Below are 26,372 nucleotides of genomic sequence, written 5' to 3' on the forward strand. Positions count from 1 at the left end.
CATATGGGATGCCGGCATCATAGGTGGCGGCTTAACCAGCTACACCACAGTGCCAGCTCCTACCCCTTAATTTAAAAAAAAAAAAAAAAAAAAAAAAAAGGAAAAGATCCATTTACGTGAAGAAGACGTGCAGAGTGCACTGAATGGTGCCACCCCACCCTCTCCAGCTGTCAACCTGACTTAAAAAACGTCTGTGCAGAGGACCTGGACACCCCGACTGGACTCACAGGACACAGAAAGAGAGACAGCGGGACTGGAGGCCGTCTGCAGCAGGCAGCACAGCCTGCCAGCAGCTGGCACTGTAGAGCGTGACCTGCAGAGCCTCAACACCATCGCTGCTCAAGACACCGGGTGTGCGGTCACAGCTGACAGCCGCCCTGGGACCAAAACAACACCTACACAAAACGAGTGGGCTGTTCTACACATGAACACTGCCCAAGGCCAGCATCAGAGGCCGCTCCTGTATCCTTGAGCATCCACTCAATCTGACAGCCCACCCTGATGCCACTCAGCCCCTGGGCCTCAGGGATGTGTGCAACCAGAGGATGCAGGAGCCAGCTGAGGAGCAACAGTAACTATTTATTGTTTTCTCTTTTAAACAAATTCTTTACTGATTGATTTGAGGCAGAGTAGGAGAGAGAGATGCAGACTGCGATCTTCCACATGCTGGTCCACTCCCCAGATGCGTGAGGGGCTGGACCAGGCAGAAGTCAGAAGTCAGGAACCCCACCAGGGTCGCCCATGGGTGTCAGGGACTGAAGCACTTGGGTCATTTGTCACTGCCTCCTGGACGCACTAGCAGAAAGCGAGGCTGGCAGCACAGCGCAGCTGAGGTCCAAGTGGGCAGTGCACTACGGGATGCAGACCTGCTAAGCATAGCTTAACCAATGCTGAGCCACACACCTACTTGAAGTATGGTTTGCTTAAAAATGTTCTAAGCATACAGAAGAGTGAAAGGAACACCATGGGTACTCTTGTCTGCACATACCTGCTTTGGAAGGTTAATACAAAAAGGTCACCTGACACATGACCCTTCTGAACCACCTCCTGCCACAGAAGGGCATCAAGCTGCTGCTGATGCGAACCGTGCCTGCAGTCCGTGAGTACACGGGCACCGAGTGGGACAGCCGTGCTGCAGGTCCTGCTCTGGGGCCCCCTGCTGCCGCCACCTGCAGTTCTACCCTTACTGACTGCAACTGGCTGCAAAGATTCATCTCATCAGCTGCCACTGGTGGGCTTCCACTAACAAGACTGCAACAAGTGCTGTTCTGCCGTTCTTGATACATAAGGTTTACAATGAGACGTGGCACTGCAGTCAACTAAGTACATCTTTCAGAAGTGTGATGCAGCCTCCCACTGCAGGCTTCAGATGAGGGCAGACGTCTGGTTATCAAATGAGCAAGAGATCTTGATGCAACGGGGAGCAACAGCAATTTGCATAGAACATACACTTTGGTAGAATGAGATTATTGTAAACAAAAATAGACAGTAATTAACAATTCACTTAAATCAAACCTTTAAACTCAAGTGCTAATGCAAGGCTCTTTGGCTGACAGGAGGGGCCAGTGTCCAGGCTTGTGATCTCTCAGGAACTAAGTGGAGTCGCTTTCCTCGGAAGAGAATCTCAGGGAGTCCACACCGTCCTTTCTGGGGGTGGCAGCAGCATAGGGCCAGAGGAGCACCTCACTGTCCACACACACTAAAGGTACAGTGCCCGAGAAGGACACACATGTGACACAAACACTTCAAACTCCTCCAACAGTCCTGACTCCACACGCAGTATCAGAACAGAAAAACAAAACCAAGACTTTCACCGAGAAAAGCCTCAGGTCCAAAGCCCGTGTCTGAAGGGTGAGACAGGCGAGACCAAGAGCAAACTCTGAGCTTCTGCTACCGAGGTAAAGACAACAGCGCGGTTTCACTCCCCTCTGTCTTAAACACATCGACAGCTTTTTCATTTTCCATTATCAGGTAACTCCATCAGGTCATCGAGTCAAAAGGGAACGATGTACACGGGGCAGGCTATCTGCAGGCTCCACAGGTGGGAGGGGCAGACACCCCCAAGCGGTTTCCCAGCCTTCCAGAAGGACTGTGTGGGCCGCCAGCCTTGTCGCCATAGCAACAGCTCCAAACATATGTGCAGTGACACGAGCTGATTTCTGAAAGCTGTAGAGGATAACGGTATAAAGATAATTCCAGATTAAATAAGGACCACCCACTCTCTCCCCTGTCTGACCCAATCCCTAGAGCCCTGATCACACTGATAGCAATGGCACCTGTGTGAACACGACTGTAATCCCCTCTCAGACCAAACCATCTGTGTAATGACACACCTATAAAAAGCAAAGGAAAGCCCCTCAGTTAACGGTCTCTGTGTACTAAAACAACCACATGCAGGGGGCCGTGGGCCAGCCCCTCACCACTCTCCAACCCCAGCTGAGCAGGGGGCCCTTTCTCTCAGGTCCTTCAAGTTCTCAGCACCTGGCGACCTAAGCCCAAGGAAGATGCTTACTGGCAGATCTTCACAGACCATGGCTGCAAAAACAGCTCCCGGGCTAAACCACAGGGATCTGACAGAGCAGAGCAATGGCCCAGGAGCCAGCACTTCAAAGACACCACTGGGACCCACATCCCATACAACTGCCGGTTTGAGTCCCAGCTGTGCCACTTCCAATCCAGCCCCCTGCTAAAGTGCCTGGGAAAGCAGCAGAGGACAGCCCACGTGCTTGTGCCCCTGTACCCACATGGGAGACCTGGACGGAGATCCAGCTTCCTGGCTTAGCCCTGGTCCAGCCCAGCCGTTGTGGCCATCTAGAGAGTGAACCGGCAGAAGGAAGATCAGTTGGTTGGTCTCCCCCCGCCCCCCCCCCGCCCCCGTATCTCTGCATTTTAAATAAATGAAATAAATCTTAAGAAAAAAATAAAGGAAGGAAGGAAGAGAGAAACCACCCCACTGTCTAGTCCAGGAGAATGCCAAAGTCCCAGATATTTTGAGACCCTGATAGGGAGGCATCAGGTCCAGTATCAACCAGCAGGAGAGCCATGTGCTGTCCAGGGCCTGCCAGCGGGGGCACCGCACGAGGACAGACGGATGCTGTCCAGGGCCTGCCTGCGGGGGCACCGCACAAGGAAGAGCACCAGCTGCGAAGGAAGAGCCACAGGAACTCACAGTGAGGACCCCTACTCCCTCCCGCTGCAGCACATGATGAGAAAAGAATCACGTGCTCTCCCCCTCTACAGTATCTCTGGAGCATTTCACAGAAAGTAAGGCAAGTCCATCACCACACTCAAGGTGGTATCTTTAGGAGAAACGAACTTGCCACTTCAGTTGCAGAAATCTGCTCACGGGCTCTGCAGCTCCACACGCTTGTCCTCAGTCATGACACTCAACACCAGACACTACACGTCACTCAGCTTCTGCTGGGATTTATCCCCAGTGAGCCTAGGAGCAGGAAGAGGGAAAGAGGTAAAAGGCAGCTCACATCGCCTGTCTCAGAGAGCAACTACTACACACTTTGTAATTCTGAGTGCTCGATACAAGACCAACATAAGTAACACTGAAGTCTGTTCACAAACCAAGTGCATTTGGTTTAAAACACATCTATGCTCCCAAAAAGAAAAACACATACTTCAAAACTCTAACACTTTCCTTTACAGATCCAGGGTTTGTAAATCACATTTGTGGCAAATTCTTCCGAGGTAAAATCCAGCTCATACTTGTGGCTTTACATGTAAATTTAAAAAAAAAAAAATATTTATTTGGAAGGCAGAGTTACAGGGCAGCAGGGTGGGGGTAGGGACAGGGTGAGGGAGATCTTCCATTCACTCATGGCTCAACGGCTGGGGCTAGGCTAGATGGAAGCCGGAGCTTGGAATTCCATCCCAGTCTCCCACTTAGGTGCAAAGGCCTGAACACTTAGGCCATCTTCCACTGCTTTCCCAGGTACATTAGCAGGGAGCTGCATCAGCAGCGGAGCAGCCGGGACACAAACTGGGACTCGTGTGGGATGCAGGCATTCCAAGTGGCAGCTTAACCCTCTGTTCCACGACGCTGGCCCTAACCGTGAATTCTCAGAAGTCAGGATACTTAAGGTATTTCTAACACAGAAACTGCATGCATGGGAGAATGAGACACAGAGGTTAAGGATCAACTGCAGGAAGCAAGGCAGTGCATCCGAAGCCCAGCTCCCACTCCGGGCCGACAGGTGCTGCAGCTTCACTGGCCAAGGCTTCACTCCTCCAGAAAGCACTTCGCAGTCACTGCCTGAGGAAGGCCTTCAGACCCAAGGGCAAGGCACAATGGGCTGTGTGCAGCAGTCTGGACGCTGGCCAGGACACAGGCATTCCCGTTGGAGTGCGCAGGTCAGAGCCCTGGCTCTGCTCTGACTCCAGCTTCCTGCTGATACACCCCAGGAGGCAGCAGGGATGGACTAAGAGACTGGGTTTCTGCTTTATGGTTTCAGCCTGGCCAGCCACAGCCAATGCAGGCATATGGGGAATGAACCAGTGGATGGGAGAGCTCTGTCACTCCCGCCGCTTCCCCGTGTGTTTCTAGAACAAAGCATTATTACACAGACATTATGTTTCAAGGAAGTGCCTCAGACTTTGAGGGAGAAACCAAAGTGCAGTGTCCAGTGGGGCCCCTGACTGAAGAGAGCTACAGGGGCAGCGCCAATGAAGTCACCCTGGCCACACAACGCAGGGCTGCTTCAGGTGCAGAGGATCCTCACGTCCAACACTCTGGGTCCCAAGGACAATCTGTGGGCACAAGCATGAGTGATCACTGCCGTTCAGAGGCAGGACGCCCTGGCTGGAACTATGACAAGCAGTTTAATTTGTCTCAGTCTCTTCATCTGTACACTGGGAGATTCACCAAGCTCCAAGCTGTCTGGAGGATTCTGGGGTGGCTTCGCCGTGAAAAGCAAGTAGCAGGCACACACTGGAAACGGTAGTCAGTGAGTTGGTGCCGGGCACACAGCAGTAGCTCTTAACCATGGTTTCCCAGCCCCTCAACGCCTGGGCTTAACGATGCACTCACGTCACATCTGTGCATCCCCTCACCAGCCAATGCTCTCACAGATGGATCATTGCCAGAGGACGCGCAGAGATGGAGCTCAGACAAGCCACAGCCATGCCCCTGCTGGCCAGGCCTCAGGCCTCCACACAGGACCACCAGTTTGAGACCCTGCCTCTCCAGAGCATCACCGGAAACCACTGTCGCACCAACGGGGGGGGGGGGGGGGGCACTCTTGTCCAATACGCTGGATAGAATTTATTTTCTGGAAAATAAAACCGTTCCATCTGCCTCTCTGCTTGCTTGCCTGAAACCTGCCACAGCACCTTGCAACAAGCCATTGATGAAACCGCCCAAGGGGGAATTCGGGCTATGGGTGAGGCTCCCTGGCCCAAGTCACAGACTGAGAACAAGGTTCACGAGTTTGAGAGCCAGACGTCACAGCAGAGGATTTAACAAGAGGCAGGAAAAGCGACCCTCAGCAAAGGTATGAGGGGGTGACAAGAAGTGGGACCCTGCAGGAGCTGTTACCGCTGAGACACCCAAGCACATGCTCTCTGGCTGCATCACAGCAAAGGAAACATCAGTGAAAGGCAGTGAGAAACACTTGGTAGGAGTGAAGACCATAAGGGAGACACGGACACACGGCATAGCCACAGCAGCAGCGGGGGAGTGCAGGTGCATCTGGAACACCGCGACATCGCTGTCCGACAACTCCAAGCCCTGGGTGGGCAGGGCCATCAGGAGCCTCCACCATCACGAGCAAAGGTGCACTTCAAAGGCGACCACAGCAAGAACAATTTTTACATCTGCAGACAGAGAAAGGGGAAAGACGAGTCACCGCCAACAGGGAGCGCAAAGAGCTGTGGTCTGGTTGGGCCGGCTCCCTGTGTGTCTGGGGAGCTGATCAGAGCTCACGGCACTGGGGATTACCAGCATTACTAAGGGCTTGACCAGGGCTTAGTCCTCCAGCCCCTGCCCTCCGGAGCACACAACCACATGGCACAGCCTGGGCCATGAGTGATCCTGGCTTTCTCAGCCCGGGAAAGCCTGAAGTCCGTCTCTGTTCTAATGATAACCAAACTCCCCTATGCTGTAATACAGCAGAAACAGATCAAACTAAGTAAACAGACCAAGAAATCCCGTGAAGACAAAGCTTGCCAGACCTGCAGGGGACTGTGACCAGCCCGCTAGAATAAGGGAGTAAACTCCAAGACACTGAGAGGGTGAGCCAGACTACCATGCAGCATACAGCGGAGGAGGGAAAGTCAGTCTCAATGGTGCAAAGGCTCTTTCTGGACAGAACTAAGACAGCTGCAAACACGCACGTAGGAGAGCTTCAGAGTAAAGAGCAAGAATCCACAGGGCCACAATCAAGGCAGCAGACTACAAAGTATCCTTGCAACACACAGAGCAGGAAGAAGGCCTCCCCCAAACATCACAGGACAAATGTCTGGAAGCAAAGGGAGAACAATCAGCCAGGAGTCACACAGTAACCCTCTTTGTTCAAGGGCTCAGGCAACAAACACCAAGGGGCAGAGGGAATCTGAAAACCAGGAAAGCACAGGCTGCTCAGACAGCCAAGGAAGCAGGACCTGGTACTGGGAATTCAGCAAGGACCAGGGTCAGAGAAGAGGTCAGGTGGGAGGTAAGGCACGCAGAACTGGGAGTGCCAGGTACACACAGAACACCGAGGAGACAAGGCGAAAAGGCTCTGAGAAACCTGTGTCCCTAGAAGGCCACCCCAATACAGAGCAGAGAGAAGACCGATGAAGCAGGATCATGAACAAAGGCACACGACAGAGGCCCACGGAACAAGACGGATGACACCCCGCAGGAAAGCAGCGGGCAAAAACCAGCACATCCACGGCGACTGGTCAGAGCTCACTGAAAGGGAAGTGCAAGCTCGCTGGGTGAAAAGCGGCGAGAGCTGCAACAACTGAGCCCCAGTCAGCGCCCACGGACGTTCTGAAGCCCATCACACACGAAGAACAGTGAGTCACGGGGCCCTCGGCCGCTGAGGCTCCCCTGACCTGAGCGTGCGTGGCAAGCACATCCACAAACCCCTCCTCGGGAACTCCAACAGTAAGTCTGCGTGAACACCGGACTGTTGAGGTCACGTGACACAGGAGGCTGCCGTGCACACAGGTGCGAGCACTGTGACCTTCCGTGTCCTACAACACTTCAGTAAGCAAGGCTGTTTGTTCAGAGGGCACAGGGAGAGGCACTACACCACGGGGTCCACCCGCTCAGGGAAGGAGCACCCGCTGCTCTTAGTCTGCTCCTTGTCCTTGCATGCACACACATTTATCAGAAATCTTGTTTTCTTTGCACTCAGATGACCAAACACTGTTTCTTATTGCAAAACAACTTTTGAGTTTCTGAGATAAACCTCACTTGTTCTCAAACTGCTTTAACTTAAGGACTTTTACACCTATATTAACATGAGAAATGTCACTAATTCTGACGTCTAAGAGCCCTGCCTGGAGAGAGAGGCAGGAGGTGGCCCAGCTGTGGCACCACGGACCCTCCTGATGCATGATGCACATCTCCAAAGTCATCTAGAACCAAAGATTTCTTTTTTTTTTTGACAGGCAGAGTGGATAGTGAGAGACAGAGAGAAAGGTCTTCCTTTTTGCCGTTGGTTCACCCTCCAATGGCCGCTGCGGCCGGCACATTTCGCTGATCCGAAGCCAGGTGCTTCTCCTGGTCTCCCATGGGGTGCAGGGCCCAAGGACCTGGGCCATCCTCCACTGCCTTCCCGGGCCATAGCAGAGAGCTGGCCTGGAAGAGGGGCAACCAGGATAGAATCCGGCGCCCCGACCGGGACTAGAACCCAGTGTGCCGGCGCCGCAAGGCAGAGGATTAGCCTGTTAAGCCACGGTGCCGGCCTCAAAGATTTCTTCACATCAATGATTTTCTTCCCCTTATTTTCTGTAAAATTCCCTCACTAGCCCTTCAGTGGCTGCAGTGGCTTCTTTCACAAGGGATATGATGATGATGATGATGATGGTGGTGGTTGGAGTCTGTCTTCTGCCGGACCTCTGAACTGCCAAGGGCCATGAATAAGGCAGGAGCGGCCTTGCTTGACTCTTCCAATAGATGTCACCCTGGACATCCCAAACACTACAGGATGACACGAACATGTATGTAAAAAATCCTATGAAATCTATTTTTTTTTTAAAAGATTTTACTTACTGAGAGTAGAGTTACAGACAGTGAGAGGGAGAGACAGAGAGAAAGGTCTTCCATCTGTTGGTTCACTCCCCAAATGGCTGCAACAGTTGGAGCTGTGCTGGTCCGAAGCCAGGAGCCAGGAGCTTCCTCCTGGTCTCCCATGTGGGTGCAGGGGCCCAAGGACTTGGGCCATCTTCTACTGCTTTCTCAGGCAATAGCAGAGAGCTGGACTGGAAGAGGAGTAGCCAGGACTAGAACTGGTGCCCATATGGGATGCTGGTGCCGCAGGCAGAGGATCAACCTACTGCACCACGGTGCCAGCCCCTGGATTTTTGTTTTGTTTTTGCCTTAAGAAGAAGGAGAAGCCAATATGAACATTTTATTATCAACTCTGCTAATATGGAAATAATTGTATTTAGCTGGATAGAATAAAGTAATTCCAACAAGGTAATAATTCAGCTGCTTGAGGTCTGATTGTGCAGCGAATGCAGCACACAGCTCAAAGCATGCTGGAAGGGCTGAAGATCAGCACGGATGGGAAGTTCTACTAACACACACTCTGCACATCCTGCAAGCAGAGGCTGCTGGCTACCAGGCCACATGCAACGGCTGTGATGGGCGGGGTGCTCTCCTGGCAGGAGAGGCCCCACTGCCAACAGTTCAGCAGCCAGGGCGAACATCCCTTATGGCAAACATTTACCACAAATAATCAGAGGGCAGAGGTGGAGACCAGGGCAGTGTGCAGGAGCACAGAGGGAAGGCAGCCCAGTGGCCAGGCCAGGGACAGGGCTGGGGGGAACTGCACACAAGCTTTCTGGAGGCACGTCTTCCAGGACAACTAGCCAGAGACTGTGCTGGCTTCAGGGACCCCACCAGGAACAGAGCAGCCAGCCATGACAGGGACAGAGTGGAACCCTGAAGCACTGCAGGCAGCAGTGAGAAACGGTGCAGTCCTTAAAACACTAAATCCTAGAATCACTGCATGATAAAGAATTCCACTTCAGGGTGCTGAGAGCAAGGTCTCACGAGCTGTGCACAGTTCCGACAGCAAGGCTCAAGTCACTAACCAAGGCCCACTGGCAGAAGAGTGGATAAGCAAGATGTGGTCTATCCAACAATGGAAGAGTACCATGACCTGTCCCAGCAGGCCCCACCAGCAAAGCAGGGCGCCACTCCACAGGAGGGAACCCAGCTGGGGCCACTTACACAAACAGTAGAGTAAAAGTAATGCAAAGTACAAAATCCTTTTTACACAAATTATAAGCAACTCATATGCTTAATTTTTCTGGAATGATTCTCGTGAGATCGCCCAGTGAGGCCGGGGGAAGCTGTGCCTGCCTCACCGGCACCTGCACAAGGCCGCACAAGGCCCAGGGCAGCCAAGAGCTCCTACCCTAGCATCAGCTGTATCACCATTACACATATTTCCACATCTACACAGAGCCTTCAGGTTTTGTAAGTGTGCACCATGTGGCCCCAGTGGAAACACCTTTCCCTCTCAGCACAGTCTCTGCACAGGGGAGTCGCTATCCCTCTGGGGGACACAGTCAAGCAGGCCTCCTACAGAGGTGCTGTGTGAACCAGAACAGACGGTCAGAAAAGCAATACCCACACCCAAAACACTTACACTTCCAACATTTTGCTACTTGAACAACAGGAAACCTATAGATGTCCATCAAAATGCACTTTCCACTGTGGGAGGCTTATGCCACCGCCCGGAGGTGGAAACTCCTCCCACATGTGCCTGGCAAGCATCTCAGAGGGCCTGGGATTCCCTACCCACTGACCCAGGTACTCCTACAGGTGACAGCACAGAGGACTCAAGAGGGTCCGGCACTGTGGCGTAGTGGGCCAAGTCTCGGGCACAGGTTTGTGTCCCAGCTGCTCCTCTTCCAATCCAGCTCTTTGCCGAGGGCCTGGGAAAGCAGTGGCACAGGTGCTCGGGGCCATGCAGCGGAGCACTCAAGAGCAGCCAGCCCATTCCTGGGTACACAGATGGGCAGTGCACCTGCCCCAGAAGATGCAACGGCTGCCACTGGGCATCATTTCCTTCACGCCACTAAACTCCATGTCTCAATCCGAGTTCCACTTAAGTGCAATTCTGGTTTATTGCCTAAGATTCTAAAACTCAATCATAGCCATTTTAACTTAGCTTTAAAGAAAAAAAAAAAAGGCTTCTATTTTACTTCAGTAAAAATACAATGTCAGGGTGGCAGAACAGGTTGAGCCACCGCTAGCAATGCCAACAGACCATATGGGCACCGGTTCAACTCCTCCACTTCCAATCCAGCTCCCTGCCAATGCACCATGGAAAAGCAGCAGATGGCCCAAGTCCTTGGGCCCCTGCACTCATATGGGAGATCCAGATGAAGCTCCTGGTTCCTGGCTTTGGCCTGGCCCAGCCCCAGCCACTGCAACCATCTGGTAGTGAACAAGCAGAAAGATTTCCCTCTCTGTAACTCTGCCTTTCAAATAAATAAAAGAATTCTTAAAAAAAAAAACAATATAATGCCAGGGTAGGTGTTTGGTATAGCATGTAAGATGTCACTTGGGATCCTGTATTCCCTGTGGGAATGCCTGGGAGTCAGCCCCAGCTCTGCTTCCAGCTTCAGCTTTGTGCAAATGCACACCCTGGGAGGCAGCAGTGATGGCTCAAGTCCTTGGGTCCCTGGGACCCTCCGGGGCAGCCCCCATCCAGTCCTGGCTAATGTGCGCATTTTAGGAAGTGACCCAGTGGATGTCTGAATCACCAAAAAAAATAATAATAAAAATTTTAAAATAAAAGTACATCCCCAATTACATTTCATTGTATCATAAAGTGCTTTTCCAAATTACTTCAAAGAGTCAGATACGGCCTAGGCCTAGAAGACGGCGACGGCAAGATCCAGAGGCGAATGAGATCTCTGTGACACTCAGCAGAGTCCCCGCGCTGCACTCACACTTCTACTTCCAGGCAGAAGCAACCCAGCTCCTTCACTCAGAGCCAATATCTGACTCAACAGGGTACTTTAAAAGGCACACAGAAAACAAAATTAAAAGCTGTCATTTTGGTGCAAAAGATTTAGAAGTCTATACACATGAGGGGTCTCCAAAAAGTTCACATAAAATTCAAGTGTTTTAGTAATAACATAGACTTATATTTTAATTTCATTGTCCACCAACTTTCTGATGTACTCCCATCTAACTCTGAATTGTCAGCTACCATGATTACCAAGCAAAACATTTCTCTGCTTCATATTTTAAAACTGCAAAGCACTAAAGTCCACACTGCCAATGTCACCTGAAAACCTCCCCAAGACAACTCTGGAAGCGCTACGTGCTTTCCACATCTGGTCAACAGGGACAGCTTGGCACAAACCGCTCAAGTACCCTTTCTACAGAAAATGTTTATTTTCATTTATTTGAAAGGCAGAGGACACAAAGAGAGAGCTTCCATCCACTGGTTCACTCTCCAAATGGCTACAACAGCCAGGGCTGGACCAGGCCAAAGCAAGGAGCCAGGAACTCCACCCAGGTCTCCCGCATGGGTAGCAGGGGCCCAAGGGCTTGGGCCACCATCTGCTACTTCCCAAGTGCACATCAGCAGGAAGCTAGAATTAGAAGCACAGTAGCTGGGACTCGAGTCAGGCAGTCCAATGCAGGACATGGGTGTCCCAGGTGGTGGCCTGACTGCGGTGACGTAACACCTGCCCGCTCTTGAAGGCAGACTTTTCCCACCTGGTAAGATGAGGAGGGGATTCCCTGGGCCCAATCTGGCCAACAGAGCCTCACACTTCCCACACTGCAGCCCCTCCGGTGGAGCCCATGACCCGTCGTGTCTGCCTGTCCATCCAGGTGCTGCAGTCTCGGCTGTTCAGGCTAACCCCTCACTCTTGAGCCTTGGCTGCCAGCCAGGAGAGTTCCCAATGGGACAAGAGCTCCCTTTTCAGCTGTCACCATGAAAGCTGCTCTCCACCTCGTGCCTGTCCACCCAAAGCCTGGAGCTACACAAACTTGTGAGGACCACCTTCAAGTACCTTCCTGAGATGCACACGTTCAGCCTACACAACACATCAGTGATGGCATTTCCTTAAATCCTGTATAAAAGCATACAGTGTCACAGTCACTACAATCAACATCACATAATTCAGTTGATAAGCACACACCTAAGATGAATGATGCTTACTTACATGTGATGAAACTGAAGAATCACACATCATAAATGCTGAAATGTCACCATGGTTAAAGGAGCACAGATCTACGGTTGTCAGCAGCACTAGCCTACCCTGGAACTCTGCAGCACTCACACTCCCCGCTGACTACGCCGGCACCACTGCACCGAGACCAGCGGCGACAGCATTCTTAGAAACAGCCGTATTCAAGACGGGCATGAGTGGCACAGAGCCACCTAAAAGATCTGTTGTAAACCCTGACCTGCTTCATCTATCACTGGGCTCCAGGGAGAAGAAAAGATTTAGATCCACCAAACATGCCTGTCAGTGCCACTCCCAGCACACACAGCTTCTGACTCTGGCTTCCTGCTAACGCAGACCCTAGGAGGCGACAGTGGCGGCTCACTGACTGGCTCCCTGGAACCCACACAGGACACCTGCCCCTGCGGGCGGCACGGCAGCTAGGCTGACAGGCCAGGATCACAGCCTGCTCATCCTCATCGCCTCCTGGCACTCAGGGCCCACCTCTGTGTCCTGGGGGCAGCCCTCTACCTGCAGTCACACAGAGTATCAGGTGCTTCTGGTGGATACTCTGCTGTGGCTTGAGCAGCTGCAGGTGGGGAAAGACATGGGCACTGGGTCTGCCCTGAGCCAGGGGCAGCGCTCCCAGCATTCCTGTGGGTCTTGGCTGCAATGGAACTGGGAACCACACAGTGCTTGGATTTTCTGAACTGAAGCAGCTCCAGGGATGCCCGGGTACCCACATGCTAGTGCTTTCTCTCTGCAATAGCTGATTTCTGATTCACAATGAGCTGTATTTAGCTCCCCCTCCCAGCCGTTCACTCTGCTCTTCCTGCGCGTGGCTCAGTCATTCCGGGGATTGAAGGAGAGCTCTGCCATGCCCTGAGGTGTGCATCAGCCCTGGGACACATGGCTCAGCACAGGCCCATGCATCTTCAGAGAGCCTGTCACAGAGTGAGCCCGCCTGGCCCAGCATAGCAGCCATACCCCTGGAGGTGGATTTTTTTTTTTTTTTTTTTTTTTGGACAGACAGAGTGGACAGTGAGAGAGAGAGAGACAGAGAGAAAGGTCTTCCTTTGCCTTTGGTTCACCCTCCAATGGCCGCCGCGGCTGGCGCACCACGCTGATCCAAAGCCAGGAGCCAGGTGCTTCTCCTGGTCTCCCATGGGGTGCAGGGCCCAAGCACTTGGGCCATCCTCCACTGCCCTCCCGGGCCACAGCAGAGAGCTGGACTGGAAGAGGGGCAACTGGGACAGAATCCAGCGCCCCGACCAGGACTAGAACCCGGTGTGCCGGCGCTGCAAGGTAGAGGATTAGCCTATTGAGCCGCAGCGCCGGCCTGGAGGTGTTGTTACAGTCAACCATGAACTTGCTCCACGGTCCTGGGGAACTTGACTCTTCCCAGCTGTCTGAGATCTGAGAGCCTTCTGTGTTCCTTGGGTTATTCTCACAGGACACGCCCAGAGACGCACTTTGGCACCCAGGAGAGTCCCTTTTCTAGAAAGTACACCTGTGGTTCTTTATTATTATTATTATTAAAGATTTATTTATTTATTTATTTGAAAGTCAGAGTTGCACAGAGAGAGAAAGAGAGGCAGAGAGGGAAAGAGGGAGGGAGGAAGAGAGAGAGAGAGAGAGAGGGAAAGAGAGAGAGAAAGAGAGAGAAAGAGGTCTTCCATCCATTGGTTCACTCCCCAATTGGCCACAACGGCCAGAGCTACAATGATCCAAAGCCAGGAGCCAGAAGCTTCTTCCAGGTCTCCCGCACAGGTGCATGGGCCCAAGGACTTGGGCCATCTTCTACTGCTTTTCCAGGCCAGAGCAGAGAGCTGGATTGGAAGTGGAGCAGCTGGGATGCGAACAGCTGCCCATGTGGGATGCCAGCACTGCAGGCAGTGGCTTTACCCGCTACACCACAGCACCAGCCCCAAAACAGCCTTTTAAAAATATATATATATTTACTTAGGGGCCAGCGCTATGGCATAGCAGGCAAAGCTGCAGCTGGCAGTGACAACATCTCATATGAGTGCTGGTTCAAGTCCTGGCTGCTCCACTTCCAATCCAGTTCCCTGCTAATGTGACTGGGAAAGCAGTGGAAAATGGCCCAAGTATTTGGGCCCCTGCAACCACGTAGGAGACTTGGAAGAAGCTCCTGGCTCCTAGCATCGCATTGGCCCAACTCCGGCCACTGCAGCCATTTGGGGAGTGAGCCAGCAGATAGATGAACAATTGATCTCTCTCTCTCTCTTAACTCTGCCTTTCAAATAAATAAATCTTAAATCTTTAAAATTACATTTATTTATTTATATGAAAGACAGAGTTGGGGGGTGGGGATCTTCCATCCGCTGATTCACTCCTCAAATGGCTGCAAAGGCCGGAACTAGGTTAGATCACCAAGAGCTAGGAGCTTCTCCTGCATCTCCCATGTGGATGCAAGTGACCAAGCACTTAAGTCTTCTTCCACTACTTTCCCAGGCACATTAGCAGGCAGCTAGATCAGAAGTAGAGCAGCTGGGACTTGAACCAGTGCCTGCTTTACTCACTACACCACAGTGCTGGCCCCCACAGCAACCTTTTGTCATTTTTCTCTTTTTATTTGAAAGGCAGTCAGGGAGAGACAGACAGATACACAGAGAACTTCCATGCACCGGTTCACTGCCCAAATGCTTACAACAGTTGGGGCTGTGTCAGGTTGAAGGCAGGGGCCAAGGCCTCCGTGTTACCCTTCCCCACCAGGTTGGAGCTCTTCAGGGTTTCTTCCGCAGGGAACCTCATGCAGATATTGCAGGGAGTTCCATCAAAAGACCACCCAGCAGGAGCTGCTTGGGCCACTCTCCTCCAGCCACGCTTAGCTGAGGTCTCACCCCCAGCCTCCTCCAAGAGCCCTTCCCTCTGCCACCTTTCAGACAGGGGCACTGCCAGACTGCTCTTCTCACACCACGTACTCCCCTTAAGAAATGCCGGGCATGGCAAGCTGACACCTGTCAAGTACCTCGAGCCCCAGGAAAGAAAACCTCGATGACCACCGGGCAAGCAATATGCCCAAGATCTGCTGAGGCCACACACTTCTCCAACTCCACCAAGATGTCCTCTGGCTTCTCTGTGCTGGGAAAAGAATCAGCTTAACAAAAGATTTTTCTTTTTTCTTTTTTTCTTTTTCTTTTTTTTTTTTTTTTTTTTTTACAGACAGAGTGGACAGTGAGAGAGAGAGAGACAGAGAGAAAGGTCTTCCTTTGCCGTTGGTTCACCCTCCAATGGCCGGCGTGCTGCAGCCAGCGCACCGCGCTGATCCAAAGGCAGGAGCCAGGTGCTTCTCCTGGTCTCTCATGGGGTGCAGGGCCCAAGCACTTGGGCCATCCTCCACTGCTCTCCCTGGCCACAGCAGAGAGCTGACCTGGAAGAGGGGCAACCGGGACAGAATCCAGCGCCCCGACCGGGACTAGAACCCGGTAAAAAGATTGTTTTCACACACATTCTACAAAGCTCAAATATTTAGGTATAAATGAATGGGGTGGAGGGGGAAGAGATAAAATTTGTTTTTTGACATTTATTTTCATTTGACTTGAAAAGCAGAGAGACAGAGACAGACAGAGACAGGTCTTCCATCTGGCTTGTTCACTCCCTAATCCAGATCGCCCATATGAGTGACAGGGACCCAAGCACTTGAGCCATCACTGCTACTCCCCAGAGCGCACCTCAGCAGGAAGGTGGGTCCACAGCAGAGGAGGACTCAAACCAGGCACAGGGACACAGGGTGCACATCTCCACCCCAAAGTCCCAAGTGTCTGCTGAGCAAACGCTCCATGCATCCACACCGAGGTTAAGTGACTCCAGCCGCAAAACCACACTGGCCTGTCCCCTGCTCTGCTCAACATCAGAGAAGCCAGGATTACACAATGTGGCCCCCGGTGCCACAGATGCACAGGGCTCGCCCCTCTCCTGAGAGGAGCAGGCACACGGGGTGCCAACAGCAGGCCACTTTCCACAGGGACCATACACAGGTGACCTCAAGGACCGCCCTGACAGCAGGATTTACTGCTGGACTGGCGCAGGGAGGGAGGCCCTGGGAGTGACAGCCACAGGGGACCAGTCCCTCTGGTGTTCAGACACTGGCTTCCTACTCATCTCCTCGCGACAGATGCTAAAGGTCCATGCTGCCCAGAAACGTCTGCCAAAAACCGAAGGCCAAAAAGACACCCGTGGTGCTGATCAAGGTGAGAGGCTGATGGGGGAGAAAGGTCATCTGTGTTATTAACAGAAAGGAACCACAAGAACAAGTGGTTAATTCAAGGGCTGCTTTTTTAATGTGACATAATAGAAATCCACCGAAGAGCTGTCATTTAAGATCTCCAGAGAAATCCACGATGCTTCCTCCCAGACACAACTCCCCGAGCCTCTGTCCATCCACCTGACGTCCCCGAGGTGCAGCAGGACGCGCGTGCCTCCTGCTGACAGCTGCGTCTGACTCACAGCCTCCGCACCAACTGCCTGGTTGCTTCTGTAGGAACACGGCTACAGCACGAGGCCAGAGCAGGCCACTGCAGGCTCCAGACACAGCGAAGGCAAGCCAAAGGGGACAGAGCAAAGCCCAGTGGGCACAGGTGTGGACCCCACAGGAGATAAAGACTGCCCCACTCCACACCTGCCCTCCTGCCCCCATGTGAACACCCACGAGGTCCCCTGCAGCCATCTCTCAGTCTTTCCGTCAGCCTCAGTTCGCCCTCAGAAAAGATCTGCAACACCCTGGTTCCAGGCCCTCCACTCTACCCGTGGTCCTCAACCCCCTCAGAGGAGAGAAGGTTCTGGAAGGTTTGTCCCAGACTCCAAACTGAAATCCCTGTTCAGAAGCACTATGGATCTGGGGTCTGCTGGCGCAGCACACCCTAGCAGGAGGGCGGGGCGGGCACCTGAATTCCCCTCCGTGCAGGCAGCCACGTGCTCTGAGGTACAGGCAGGATGGGATTCAGTCACCTGGGGACCCAAATAGAGCTGAGATGCAGAGCTCAACACCCACGTCCACAGCCTTTACGGTGAGAAGCCCTGGAAAAGCCAGAGTCCCGAGGAACAAGGAAGGCAAGGCACGCCACACCACGCCATGCCACGCCACGCCACACCAGCCAAGCCAGGAGGCACAGGGAGAGATTTTCTTCCCTTTCCCTCAATCAGGGCATCTTTCTTATATTCATCACTTGGTGACACCAGCTGTGAAACCACAGCTGTCCAGGGCAGAACCCAAGGGAGAGGACAGGACTTCCGGGCTGCGGTGTGAATGTCCCCCAAACACCATGGGCTGAAGCTGAATCCCCACTGTGGGGGCTTCGAAATGCCAGTCTCTGAAAAGAGACGGAATCCTGGAGTGGCACTATCATCGAGGGACCAGAGCCTGGGCAGTCACCCTCATGGGATACGGGGCAGAAAACCTGTGGGGCCCTGCAGCTCCTGCCATCTCCCGGAGGCACTCAGAAGCACAAGACAGGTGTCATGCTCAAGACGAGATTTCCTAATGCCACGTTTTCATATTTCATGGAAATACTGCCCAAGGCCCCAGAAACGCAGGTTCACTCCAGGTCCAATCCAGTAACCCTGGCCCCGTCAATCAGTGAAGTCACTGCCCATGGAGAATTCCCACAAAGTAAGCCGCATGACTGTGGCCGTGCAAGGGCCTGCCTGCCCAGGATGAAGGGCACAGGGCCTCTCCAGGGACGAGGTGCCTCTGGGGCGGAACGGGGTCCCAGGGCAAGTTCCCCAAGAAGGAGCTGCTCCGGGGAGCCCAGGCACCTCCAGCTCACACCAGGGCCTCCACCCAGTCCTCATCAGCTGCCACCCCGTGAGCTATCCTCAAAACCTTCTGGGAGCAGCCACGTAGCCTACACATCAGGAAGCATGCTATCACACTGGAACCCCTAGGTTCAATTCCTGGGTCCCCACAATCCACGTGGGAGACACTGGCTGCATGCCCAGGTCCCAGCTGTGGCCCCAGCTGAGCCCCAATCTGGATGTTGCAGGCATTTGGGGAGTGAATCAGCAGATGCAAGTGCTCTTTCTGTCTCTGGCTCTCAAATAAATATATATATATTTATTTATATATATATTTACATATATATTTATTTATATATATATTTATTTACATATATATTTATTTATATATATTATTTATATATATTTATTTACATATATATTTATTTATATATATTATTTATATATATAAATATATATTATTTATATATATTTATTTATATATATTTATTTACATATATATTTATTTATATATATATTTATTTACATATATATATGTAAACATATGTAGTCAGGATATTAAATAAATTTATATACGTATTCAGGTTATTAAAGGAGAACAGTAACTCTAAGCTCTCTGAACCACTTTACAAAGTCAAGGAATACAATCTCAACTAAGGATAAATGAACAACTTAGTTTTTTTGCATTTACATGCAAAAGAAACAAAAGAGCTGCCACGGTCTTTCTGGTTTCTTTAAGCTTTACTTTTACGTGAAGTCCTTGCCAAGCAAAAAAAAAGCTTCAGATGAACAACCTAGCCACTTTAACACAAGTCCACAGCAGGCTTTCTGTGAACGTGACGACTGAACAGAAACGGGGCTCCTCTGGCAGGCGACTGGCACCAGCGCTTGGGGCATCTCTCAGGGAGCTCACGCCCACATCCGAGCGTCTGGGTTCAAGTCCCGGCTCCACGTTCAATCCTGTTTCCTGCTCATGCACTCCCTGAACAGCATCAGCTGATGGCAGCTCAACTCCCCGGGTCCCTGCAGCCTGCATCAAAGGTCTGGGTTGTGTTCCCACTTCCTGGTTTCAGCCTGGCCAGGCCCCAGGTCTTGTAGACATCAGATGGAGGATTTCTTTGTGTACCCATCTGTCTGCCTCTCAAATAAAATGAAAAATAAAAAATAAAAAAAATTTTTTTAATGACTTCATGACTCAGACTCGAACCCAAGCACTTGTTACGCAACGCAGCCATCCTAAGGAGCATCTCTACTGTTGCACCAAACACCCACTCCCTAAGTTCCTAAGATTATTTTCAAAATATTTTAGATTTACAGAAGTTGCAAAATTAGCTCAGAGTCCCCGTAGGCCTTTACCCGGCCCACAGAGTGAAGTCAGCACAGATGGGTCCACGGCGATGTGTGGGCTGGGTCTGTGGAACGGTCACAGAAAACATGGGACGCTCTCCCCAGTGGGTCCTTCCTGGCGAAATGGAGCAGCTCCTGGATACATCCACATGAGAGAGAAGGAAGGGTTGCTGCCTCTGCCTACAGCTCTGAGCACACATGGAGTCCAGGACACACGGAGGGAAGTCAGAGCCAGGCAGGCCAGGCCGCAAGTAGACAATCACATCACTGAACAAACATGGAGACCCAGCTCTCACCTTGTCTCCTCCCACTTGCAGGTGGGCTGCACTTCGTGGGCACCTCGACAAGAACACAGTGTACAAGAGGGGCAGGGGTCTAGGTACAGAGCAGGGGCCTGGCAAAGTGAGCAGTGCCCTTCCCCCAAACGAAGACGCCATTCTAATGAGAAAACGGGCGTGCTCAGAAAACGCATGGCTGGTGCTCCTGGAGGTGGGGAGCGGGCACACTGGGACATCCTGACACAGCGAGACTCAGGAGCCCTGAGCAGTCTGCAACACAAACACCTGCTATGCTGGCAGTCAGGGAGGCTGGGTGAGAAGTACATAGGAATCTGGTGTTTTTCTGTAAACATAAAACCCAAAGTAAAAAAGAATATTAAAAAATAAAATCCCAGATATGTCAATAAGCAAAAAAATACACCCAAGAGAAACACCGATCAGCTGAAGCCTCCCCAAGATGCACAGACAGCAGAAGCAAATGCAGACAGGACACTCAACAGTCAACGCGCCCAGGCGAAGCCCTGCACAGGAAAAGCAGGATGGAACTGGGCAAGAAAGACCACACAGAAACAGGAAGTGGGTGGGCTTCGGCGAGCTATGCTGCAGGGTCAGGCATCCGAAGTCCCCAAAGCAGGTGGAGGACAGAAAAAGGTCTTGGGAAAAAAATAAGGCCTTTCAAAGTGCAGAAATTTTGATAAAGACTACACCCTTAGCAATCCAAGACACTGAACAACCCCAGCCACAAGAAGACAACCACAGGAAGGGACACACCAGGACACAGGGCAGGGGCCACTGTAGTGTAGCAGGTAAGGCCTGCAGTGCAGGCATCTCATAAAGGCACCGGTTCAAGTCTCAGCTGCTCCACTTCCAATCCAGCTCTCTGCCATGGCCTGGGAAAGCAGCAGAAGATGACACAAGTCCTTGGGCCCCTGCACCCATGTAGGAGACCCGGAAGAAGCTCCTGGCTCCGGATCGGCGCAACTCTGGACGTTGTGGCCAGTTGGGGAATGAACCAACAGATGGAAGACTTCTCTCTCTCTCTCTCTCTCTGCCTCTCCTTCTCTCTCTGTATAACTCAGATAAATAAATAAATAAATCTTAAAAAAAAAAAAAAAAAGGACACTAGGGCAGTCTGAAAAGCAGTGAACACAGGAGACCAAGGGAGAGAGGAACACATGCAGGGATGATGGCAGGTTCTCTCCTGGGAGCAACCTGAGTGCACAGACAGAGAGTGCCAACCACAGCCAACCTGGGGCTCCGTGCCCCTGAAAACTGCTCAAAAACAGAGGCAATGATCGTGGCTGCACAGCACTGAGAATACACTTACACTTACAACAGGCTACACGTCAAACGGGTACATGAAAATGAAAATGTCTATGTGTACCTGTGTATACACAGCCGTTCTAGTGAGACATGTGTAGTGTGCCCCCATACTCATTCAAGTGAGATGTGTCTATACATGCTTGCCTGTGCCCCCTCACTCTACAGTGAGACGTGTCTATTTGTCTGTTTGCCCCCTCACTCACTACAATGAGACATGTCTATGTGTGTCTGTGTGCCCCCTCACCCACTACAGTGAGACGTGTCTATGCATGTGTTTGTGTGCCCCCTCACCCACTACAGTGAGACATGTCTATGCATGTGTTTGTGTGCCCCCTCTTACCACAGTGAGACGTGTCTATGCCTGTCTGTGTGTGCCCCCTCACTCGCTATAGTGAGATGTGTCTGCGTGTGTCTGTGTGCCCCTGCACTCACTACAGTGAGACGTGTCTATGTGTGTCTGTGTGTGCCCCGTCACTACAGTACATGTCTATGCATGTCTACATGTGCCCCCTCACTCACTACAGTGACGTGCCTATGTGCTTTGGTGTGCTCCCTCACGCGCTACAGTGAGACATGTCTATGCATGTGTTTGTGTGCCCCCTCATTTACCACAGTGAGACATGTCTATGCATGCCTGGGTGTGCCCCCTCACTCTACAGTGAGACGTGTCTATGCGTGCCTGGGTGTGCCCCCTCACTCTACAGTGAGACGTGTCTATGCGTGCCTGGGTGTGCCCCCTCACTCTACAGTGAGACGTGTCTATGCGTGCCTGGGTGTGCCCCCTCACTCTACAGTGAGACGTGTCTATGCGTGCCTGGGTGTGCCCCCACACCTATTAAACAGAGACAACCACCCACCCACTGCTGTCTGCCGGAAGCCCACCACACAGAAGATGTAAAGAATGCAGCCCTCTGCAGGAATGCAGAGCACCCTCCACTGCAATCAAGAGGTGAGGCCATCAACAAGATCTAAAGGTCTTCAAGGCAGTGGCACCTAATACCTGAGCCTCACAGGACCTACAGCCTAAACACGGCTGCACAACAGAAGCAGAAGCACCCTCAGAGACTGTAACACCTTGCTGTCAAAGACACACACAGGTAGACACAAAGTTGGAGCAACTCAGCAAACACCTCCCCAGCATCCCTTGCAAAGCTCACACTTAGCCCAGCATCCAGAACGCACTGGAAGTGACAGACCCACTGCCAAGGCCAAGCTCACTGCCTGTCCAGCAGCTGGACTGTCCAGCAACCACCAGACTCCTGGAATAGAATCTCCCAGGCTGCTTTTCTCTGGACACCAAGTTAGAAAAGGTGAAGTTCCACTGTCCAGGCAGGAAAACACCAGAGTAAACATGTATGTGACCACTGCCCAGCCACACCTTTCTGGTTCCTTTACCCAAAATTACTTTTCTAAACTCCGTGGCTATTCGATTTTTACAAATAAATTCAAAGCCAACACAAATGCTACCCTTCACTGGTATCTCCAGTGGTCTCACCATTCACTGAATACTTCCTCCTACAGGGCCACGGCAAGCCTCCCTGCATGCCTGCTAGATGGTAAAGGCCTTGAGAGCAGGGCGCCAGCCTCACTGCCCAGGAGGCAGTGGGATGACAAAGGCTTGGGGAGGCTCTAAGCATTACCAGGGCACAGTGGCCTGGCACCCGGGGGTAGGAAGTATGTCAGGTAGGCCTTTTCCCATCCCTGTGAAAACCCAGCAGCGCTGTGCGTGGCATCATGCCAATCTCAGTGTCTATTTATATTTGCAGAACAGCAGGAAACATGTCAGAATTAGCATTCTGGTTTGTGTTAAGTCCGTGTATTAGAAAATATTCACGCCCAGAAAAGTCACAACCAAGTTCAGATGATGAAGACAGCTTTCATCATGAGGACGAGAAATAAGGAAAGTGTTTAAGAGGAGAGCTCTGATGAGCTGCAGGCAGCCTTGTCAACAGTTCCCAGCTGGGGGCAGAGCATGCCCCCAGGGCACCCTCCGGCGGGGGGTGGGGGGGTGGGGGGGGTGGGGGGGGTGGAGATCCTCCACAACACAGGCACCCTCCAAAGCAACTGTCCTCTGCCAAGCTCCTCTGTCACCGGGAGCAAACACCTCGTTTCCTCTAAGCCTGCCACACCAACTCAGGAATCACCAAAACCAGTTTAAAAATCCCCCTTATATTAAAGAGAAGGAAGGAAGGGAAGGAAGGAGGGAAGGAGAAAAATACATGGTGTTCTGTACTCGTATAAATAAAAAGGAACAATTTCACATATGGGGGCTATGCTTTATATTAAAAAGCTTCATTAATGCTGGCCAGTATTGTGGCACAGTGGAATAAAGCCACTGCCTGCAAATAGGCATCCCATGTGAGTGCCAATTCAAGCAAGTCCAGGCTGCTCCATTTCCATTCCAGCTCCCTCCCAATGCATCTGGGAAAGCAGTGGAAGCCCACCCAGGTGCTAGGCCTCCTGCCTCCCACATGAGAGACTGGAGTAGAGTTCCAGGCTCCTGGCTTCTAGCTGACCCAGTCCTGGCCATGCGACCTTTTTGCAGAGGGAGCCAGTGTTCCATGGAAGATCTTTCTTGTTTCTCTAACCCTGCCTTTCAAATTAATAAATCTGGTATTTATTTTAAAAAGCTTTAAGATTGTACGGGGGGGGGGGGGGTACGGCGGCATTTCGGCATAGCGGGTAAAGCCACTGCCTGCAATGCAGGCATCCCATATGGGTTTCGGTTCTAGTCCTGGCTGCTCCTCTTCCAATCCATCTCTCTGCTACGACCTGGGAAAGCAGAAGACGGCCCAAGTCCTTGGGCCCCTACACCCACATGGGAGACCACAAAGAAGCTCATGGCTCCTGGCTTCAGATTGGCACAGCTCTGGTCACTGCAGCCATCTGGGGAGTGAATCAGCAGATGGAAGACCTCTCTCTCTGCCTCTCCTCTTTCTATGTAACTGTAACTTTCAAGTAAAATAAATAAATCTTTTGGAAAAAAAAAGATTGTACAGGGGATGTTGTGGAGGTAGGGGGAGGGTTAAAGGTACCACTTAGGGGCCGGCGCCGCGGCTCACTAGGCTAATCCTCCGCCTTGCGGCGCCGGCACACCGGGTTCTAGTCCCAGTCGGGGCACCGGTCCTGTCCCGGTTGCCCCTCTTCCAGGCCAGCTCTCTGCTGTGGCCAGGGAGTGCAGTGGAGGATGGCCCAAGTCCTTGGGCCCTGCACCCCATGGGAGACCAGGAGAAGCACCTGGCTCCTGCCATCGGATCGGCGCGGTGCGCCGGCCGCAGCGCGCCTACCGCGGCGGCCATTGGAGGGTGAACCAACGGCAAAAAGGAAGACCTTTCTCTCTCTCTCTCTCACTGTCCACTCTGCCTGTCCAAAAAAAAAAAAAAAAAAGGTACCGCTTAGGGCATTTGCACCCCATAGCACAGCACCTGGGACCAAGTCCCCCTTTGCCTTCCTGCCAATGCACCTGATAAAGCGGCAAGTAACTGAGCCCCTGCACCCACACGGGATACCTGGACGGGGTTTTTGGCTCCTGAATTCAACATGGCCTGACTTGGGCTGTTGTGGGCATCTGGAGCGGGAACCAGTGGGCAGACAATCAATATTTCTCTTTCTCTCTCTCCCCACTCTGCCTTTCAAGCATAAAACTACTATTTAAAACTGATTGTATGTATAATCATTTCCAAAATCAAGGCCTACAGAATTAGACCCAGGCAGCCCAAGTCCAGAGTGTTCATGTCCAGTTAAGCAGACAGCACTGTCACAAAGTCCGCGTTGTCTCACCCATACCGAAAGCGTTTTTCCAAGACTACCGAGAGCTGGGTATGGAGAATTCCCTAACTTCAAAAAGACACCAGCAAGGATACCCACACACACCGGAGTATGGAAGTTCGAGTTCTGGTCCTATTCCTGCTAATGCACACCTGGGAGAAAGCAGGTAATGGTCCAAGTACTTGGTCCCTGCACCCACAGGGGATCCAGATTGAGTTTCTGGTTCATTCCTTCGGCCTGCCCCAGGCCTGGCTGTTGCCAGCATCTGGGGAAGTAGATCAACAGATGCTAGCTCTACCTCTGTCTCTGTTTCTCTAATAATAAATATTAAAGAAAAAAAAAAGGCAAAGATCTGGAAAAACAAATTACTAAAGAAAGCAATCATACTTAACTTCAGGACAAGATTAAACTGAGCCATGACAGGACACACACTGTAATATTCCAAAGACTCCTGGCCCAGCGATGAGACGTACAGGCAACTCTGAGCAGCTTCGTTAGAGGAAGAATTATGCAAGCAAAGCAAACTGGATGAGCCCTGGGAAGCGCTGCCGGCCGGACTGTAGGAACAGGCTGGGCCTCTTCCAGCGCTACAATCCTGGGGGCAGAGTCCACTCAGAAAGGCCACAAGCAGCGAGCTGTTACATAAGAAACCGCTCTGCACTGTGGGGACCGTGTGCTGACCTCTGCTGGGTCCCAGCAAGAAGAGGGGAAACAGCTTCCTGTGCCAGCGCAGTCCAGGGCAGTGCAAATGTGAGGCCACACGCAGGCACAAAGCAAAGGCCCAGGCCAACAGAGGGGTCAGACTCTGTTCAGGAGAATTCTAGGAGACTCCTTCACTACCGGGAGTCCACATCCGTCTCTGGAACCGCACACAAACTCGTGAGTACGGCAGAGCGGAGAGCAACAGAGAGCAGCATTCTCCTGAGCACACAAAACCTGTGTCCATCAGAATTCAGGCTGCTTTGATTCAATCTTAGCAGTGGGGACCTTTTTTCTGCCAATGGCCATTTGAATACTTGTAGCATCACTTGCAGGCCATAGAAAATTATCAACTTAATCATTAGCCTGCTATAGATTTACTGAATTTTAAGTCTCACCTGGGCCAGACCACATGAACTCACTGCCTTACACAGCACATGGGCTGGCTGTTCCCCACCCCCGAGCTTCTTACAGCAAGCGGGTGACACAGCAAGGCTGATTCCTACGTGCAGCACCAGGACCACAGCCTGGCAAGTCAGAAGCTCTCTTCACTAGCACGCTGCTTGTTTAGCTGGAGTGATGCTGCACTGATGGCCAACAAGGTGAGTAGCCTCACACACACCTTCTCCTCAGAACACACAAACCCAGCTGTTCACACAGGCACTGGCAATGTGTTTCTGTTGCGGAGGGGAGTGTGGACAACAGGAGAACGCCACGTCAAGGCAGCAACTGACCAATGTGTTGTCAGGCAGAGACCAGCACGTCAGACAGCTTCTGACAGCCTCCAGGTCCTTCTGATGGAGAGAAACACAGTATGTCGGGGCTGGTGCTGTGGCA

At 51.9% G+C, this 26,372-nt stretch overlaps 2 protein-coding genes across 4 annotated transcripts in view; one reads left to right on the forward strand and one right to left on the reverse strand.

The window, feature by feature from the left end:
- The window catches only part of ANKRD11 (ankyrin repeat domain containing 11), a 153,285-nt gene that overhangs the window by 53,837 nt on the left and 73,076 nt on the right, over nucleotides 1–26,372 (reverse strand). The gene's annotated exons all lie outside the window — the stretch shown is intronic.
- LOC133747763 (proline-rich protein 2-like) overlaps nucleotides 16,515–26,372 on the forward strand; it is an 83,192-nt gene continuing 73,334 nt past the window's right edge. The window contains exon 1 of the mRNA XM_062176056.1: nucleotides 16,515–16,577. Coding sequence (XP_062032040.1) covers nucleotides 16,515–16,577 — 63 coding nt within the window. The remainder of the gene's footprint in view (nucleotides 16,578–26,372) is intronic.

The sequence above is a fragment of the Lepus europaeus genome, chromosome 19 (genome assembly GCF_033115175.1).
Source record: "Lepus europaeus isolate LE1 chromosome 19, mLepTim1.pri, whole genome shotgun sequence".
Lineage (NCBI taxonomy): Eukaryota > Metazoa > Chordata > Mammalia > Lagomorpha > Leporidae > Lepus > Lepus europaeus.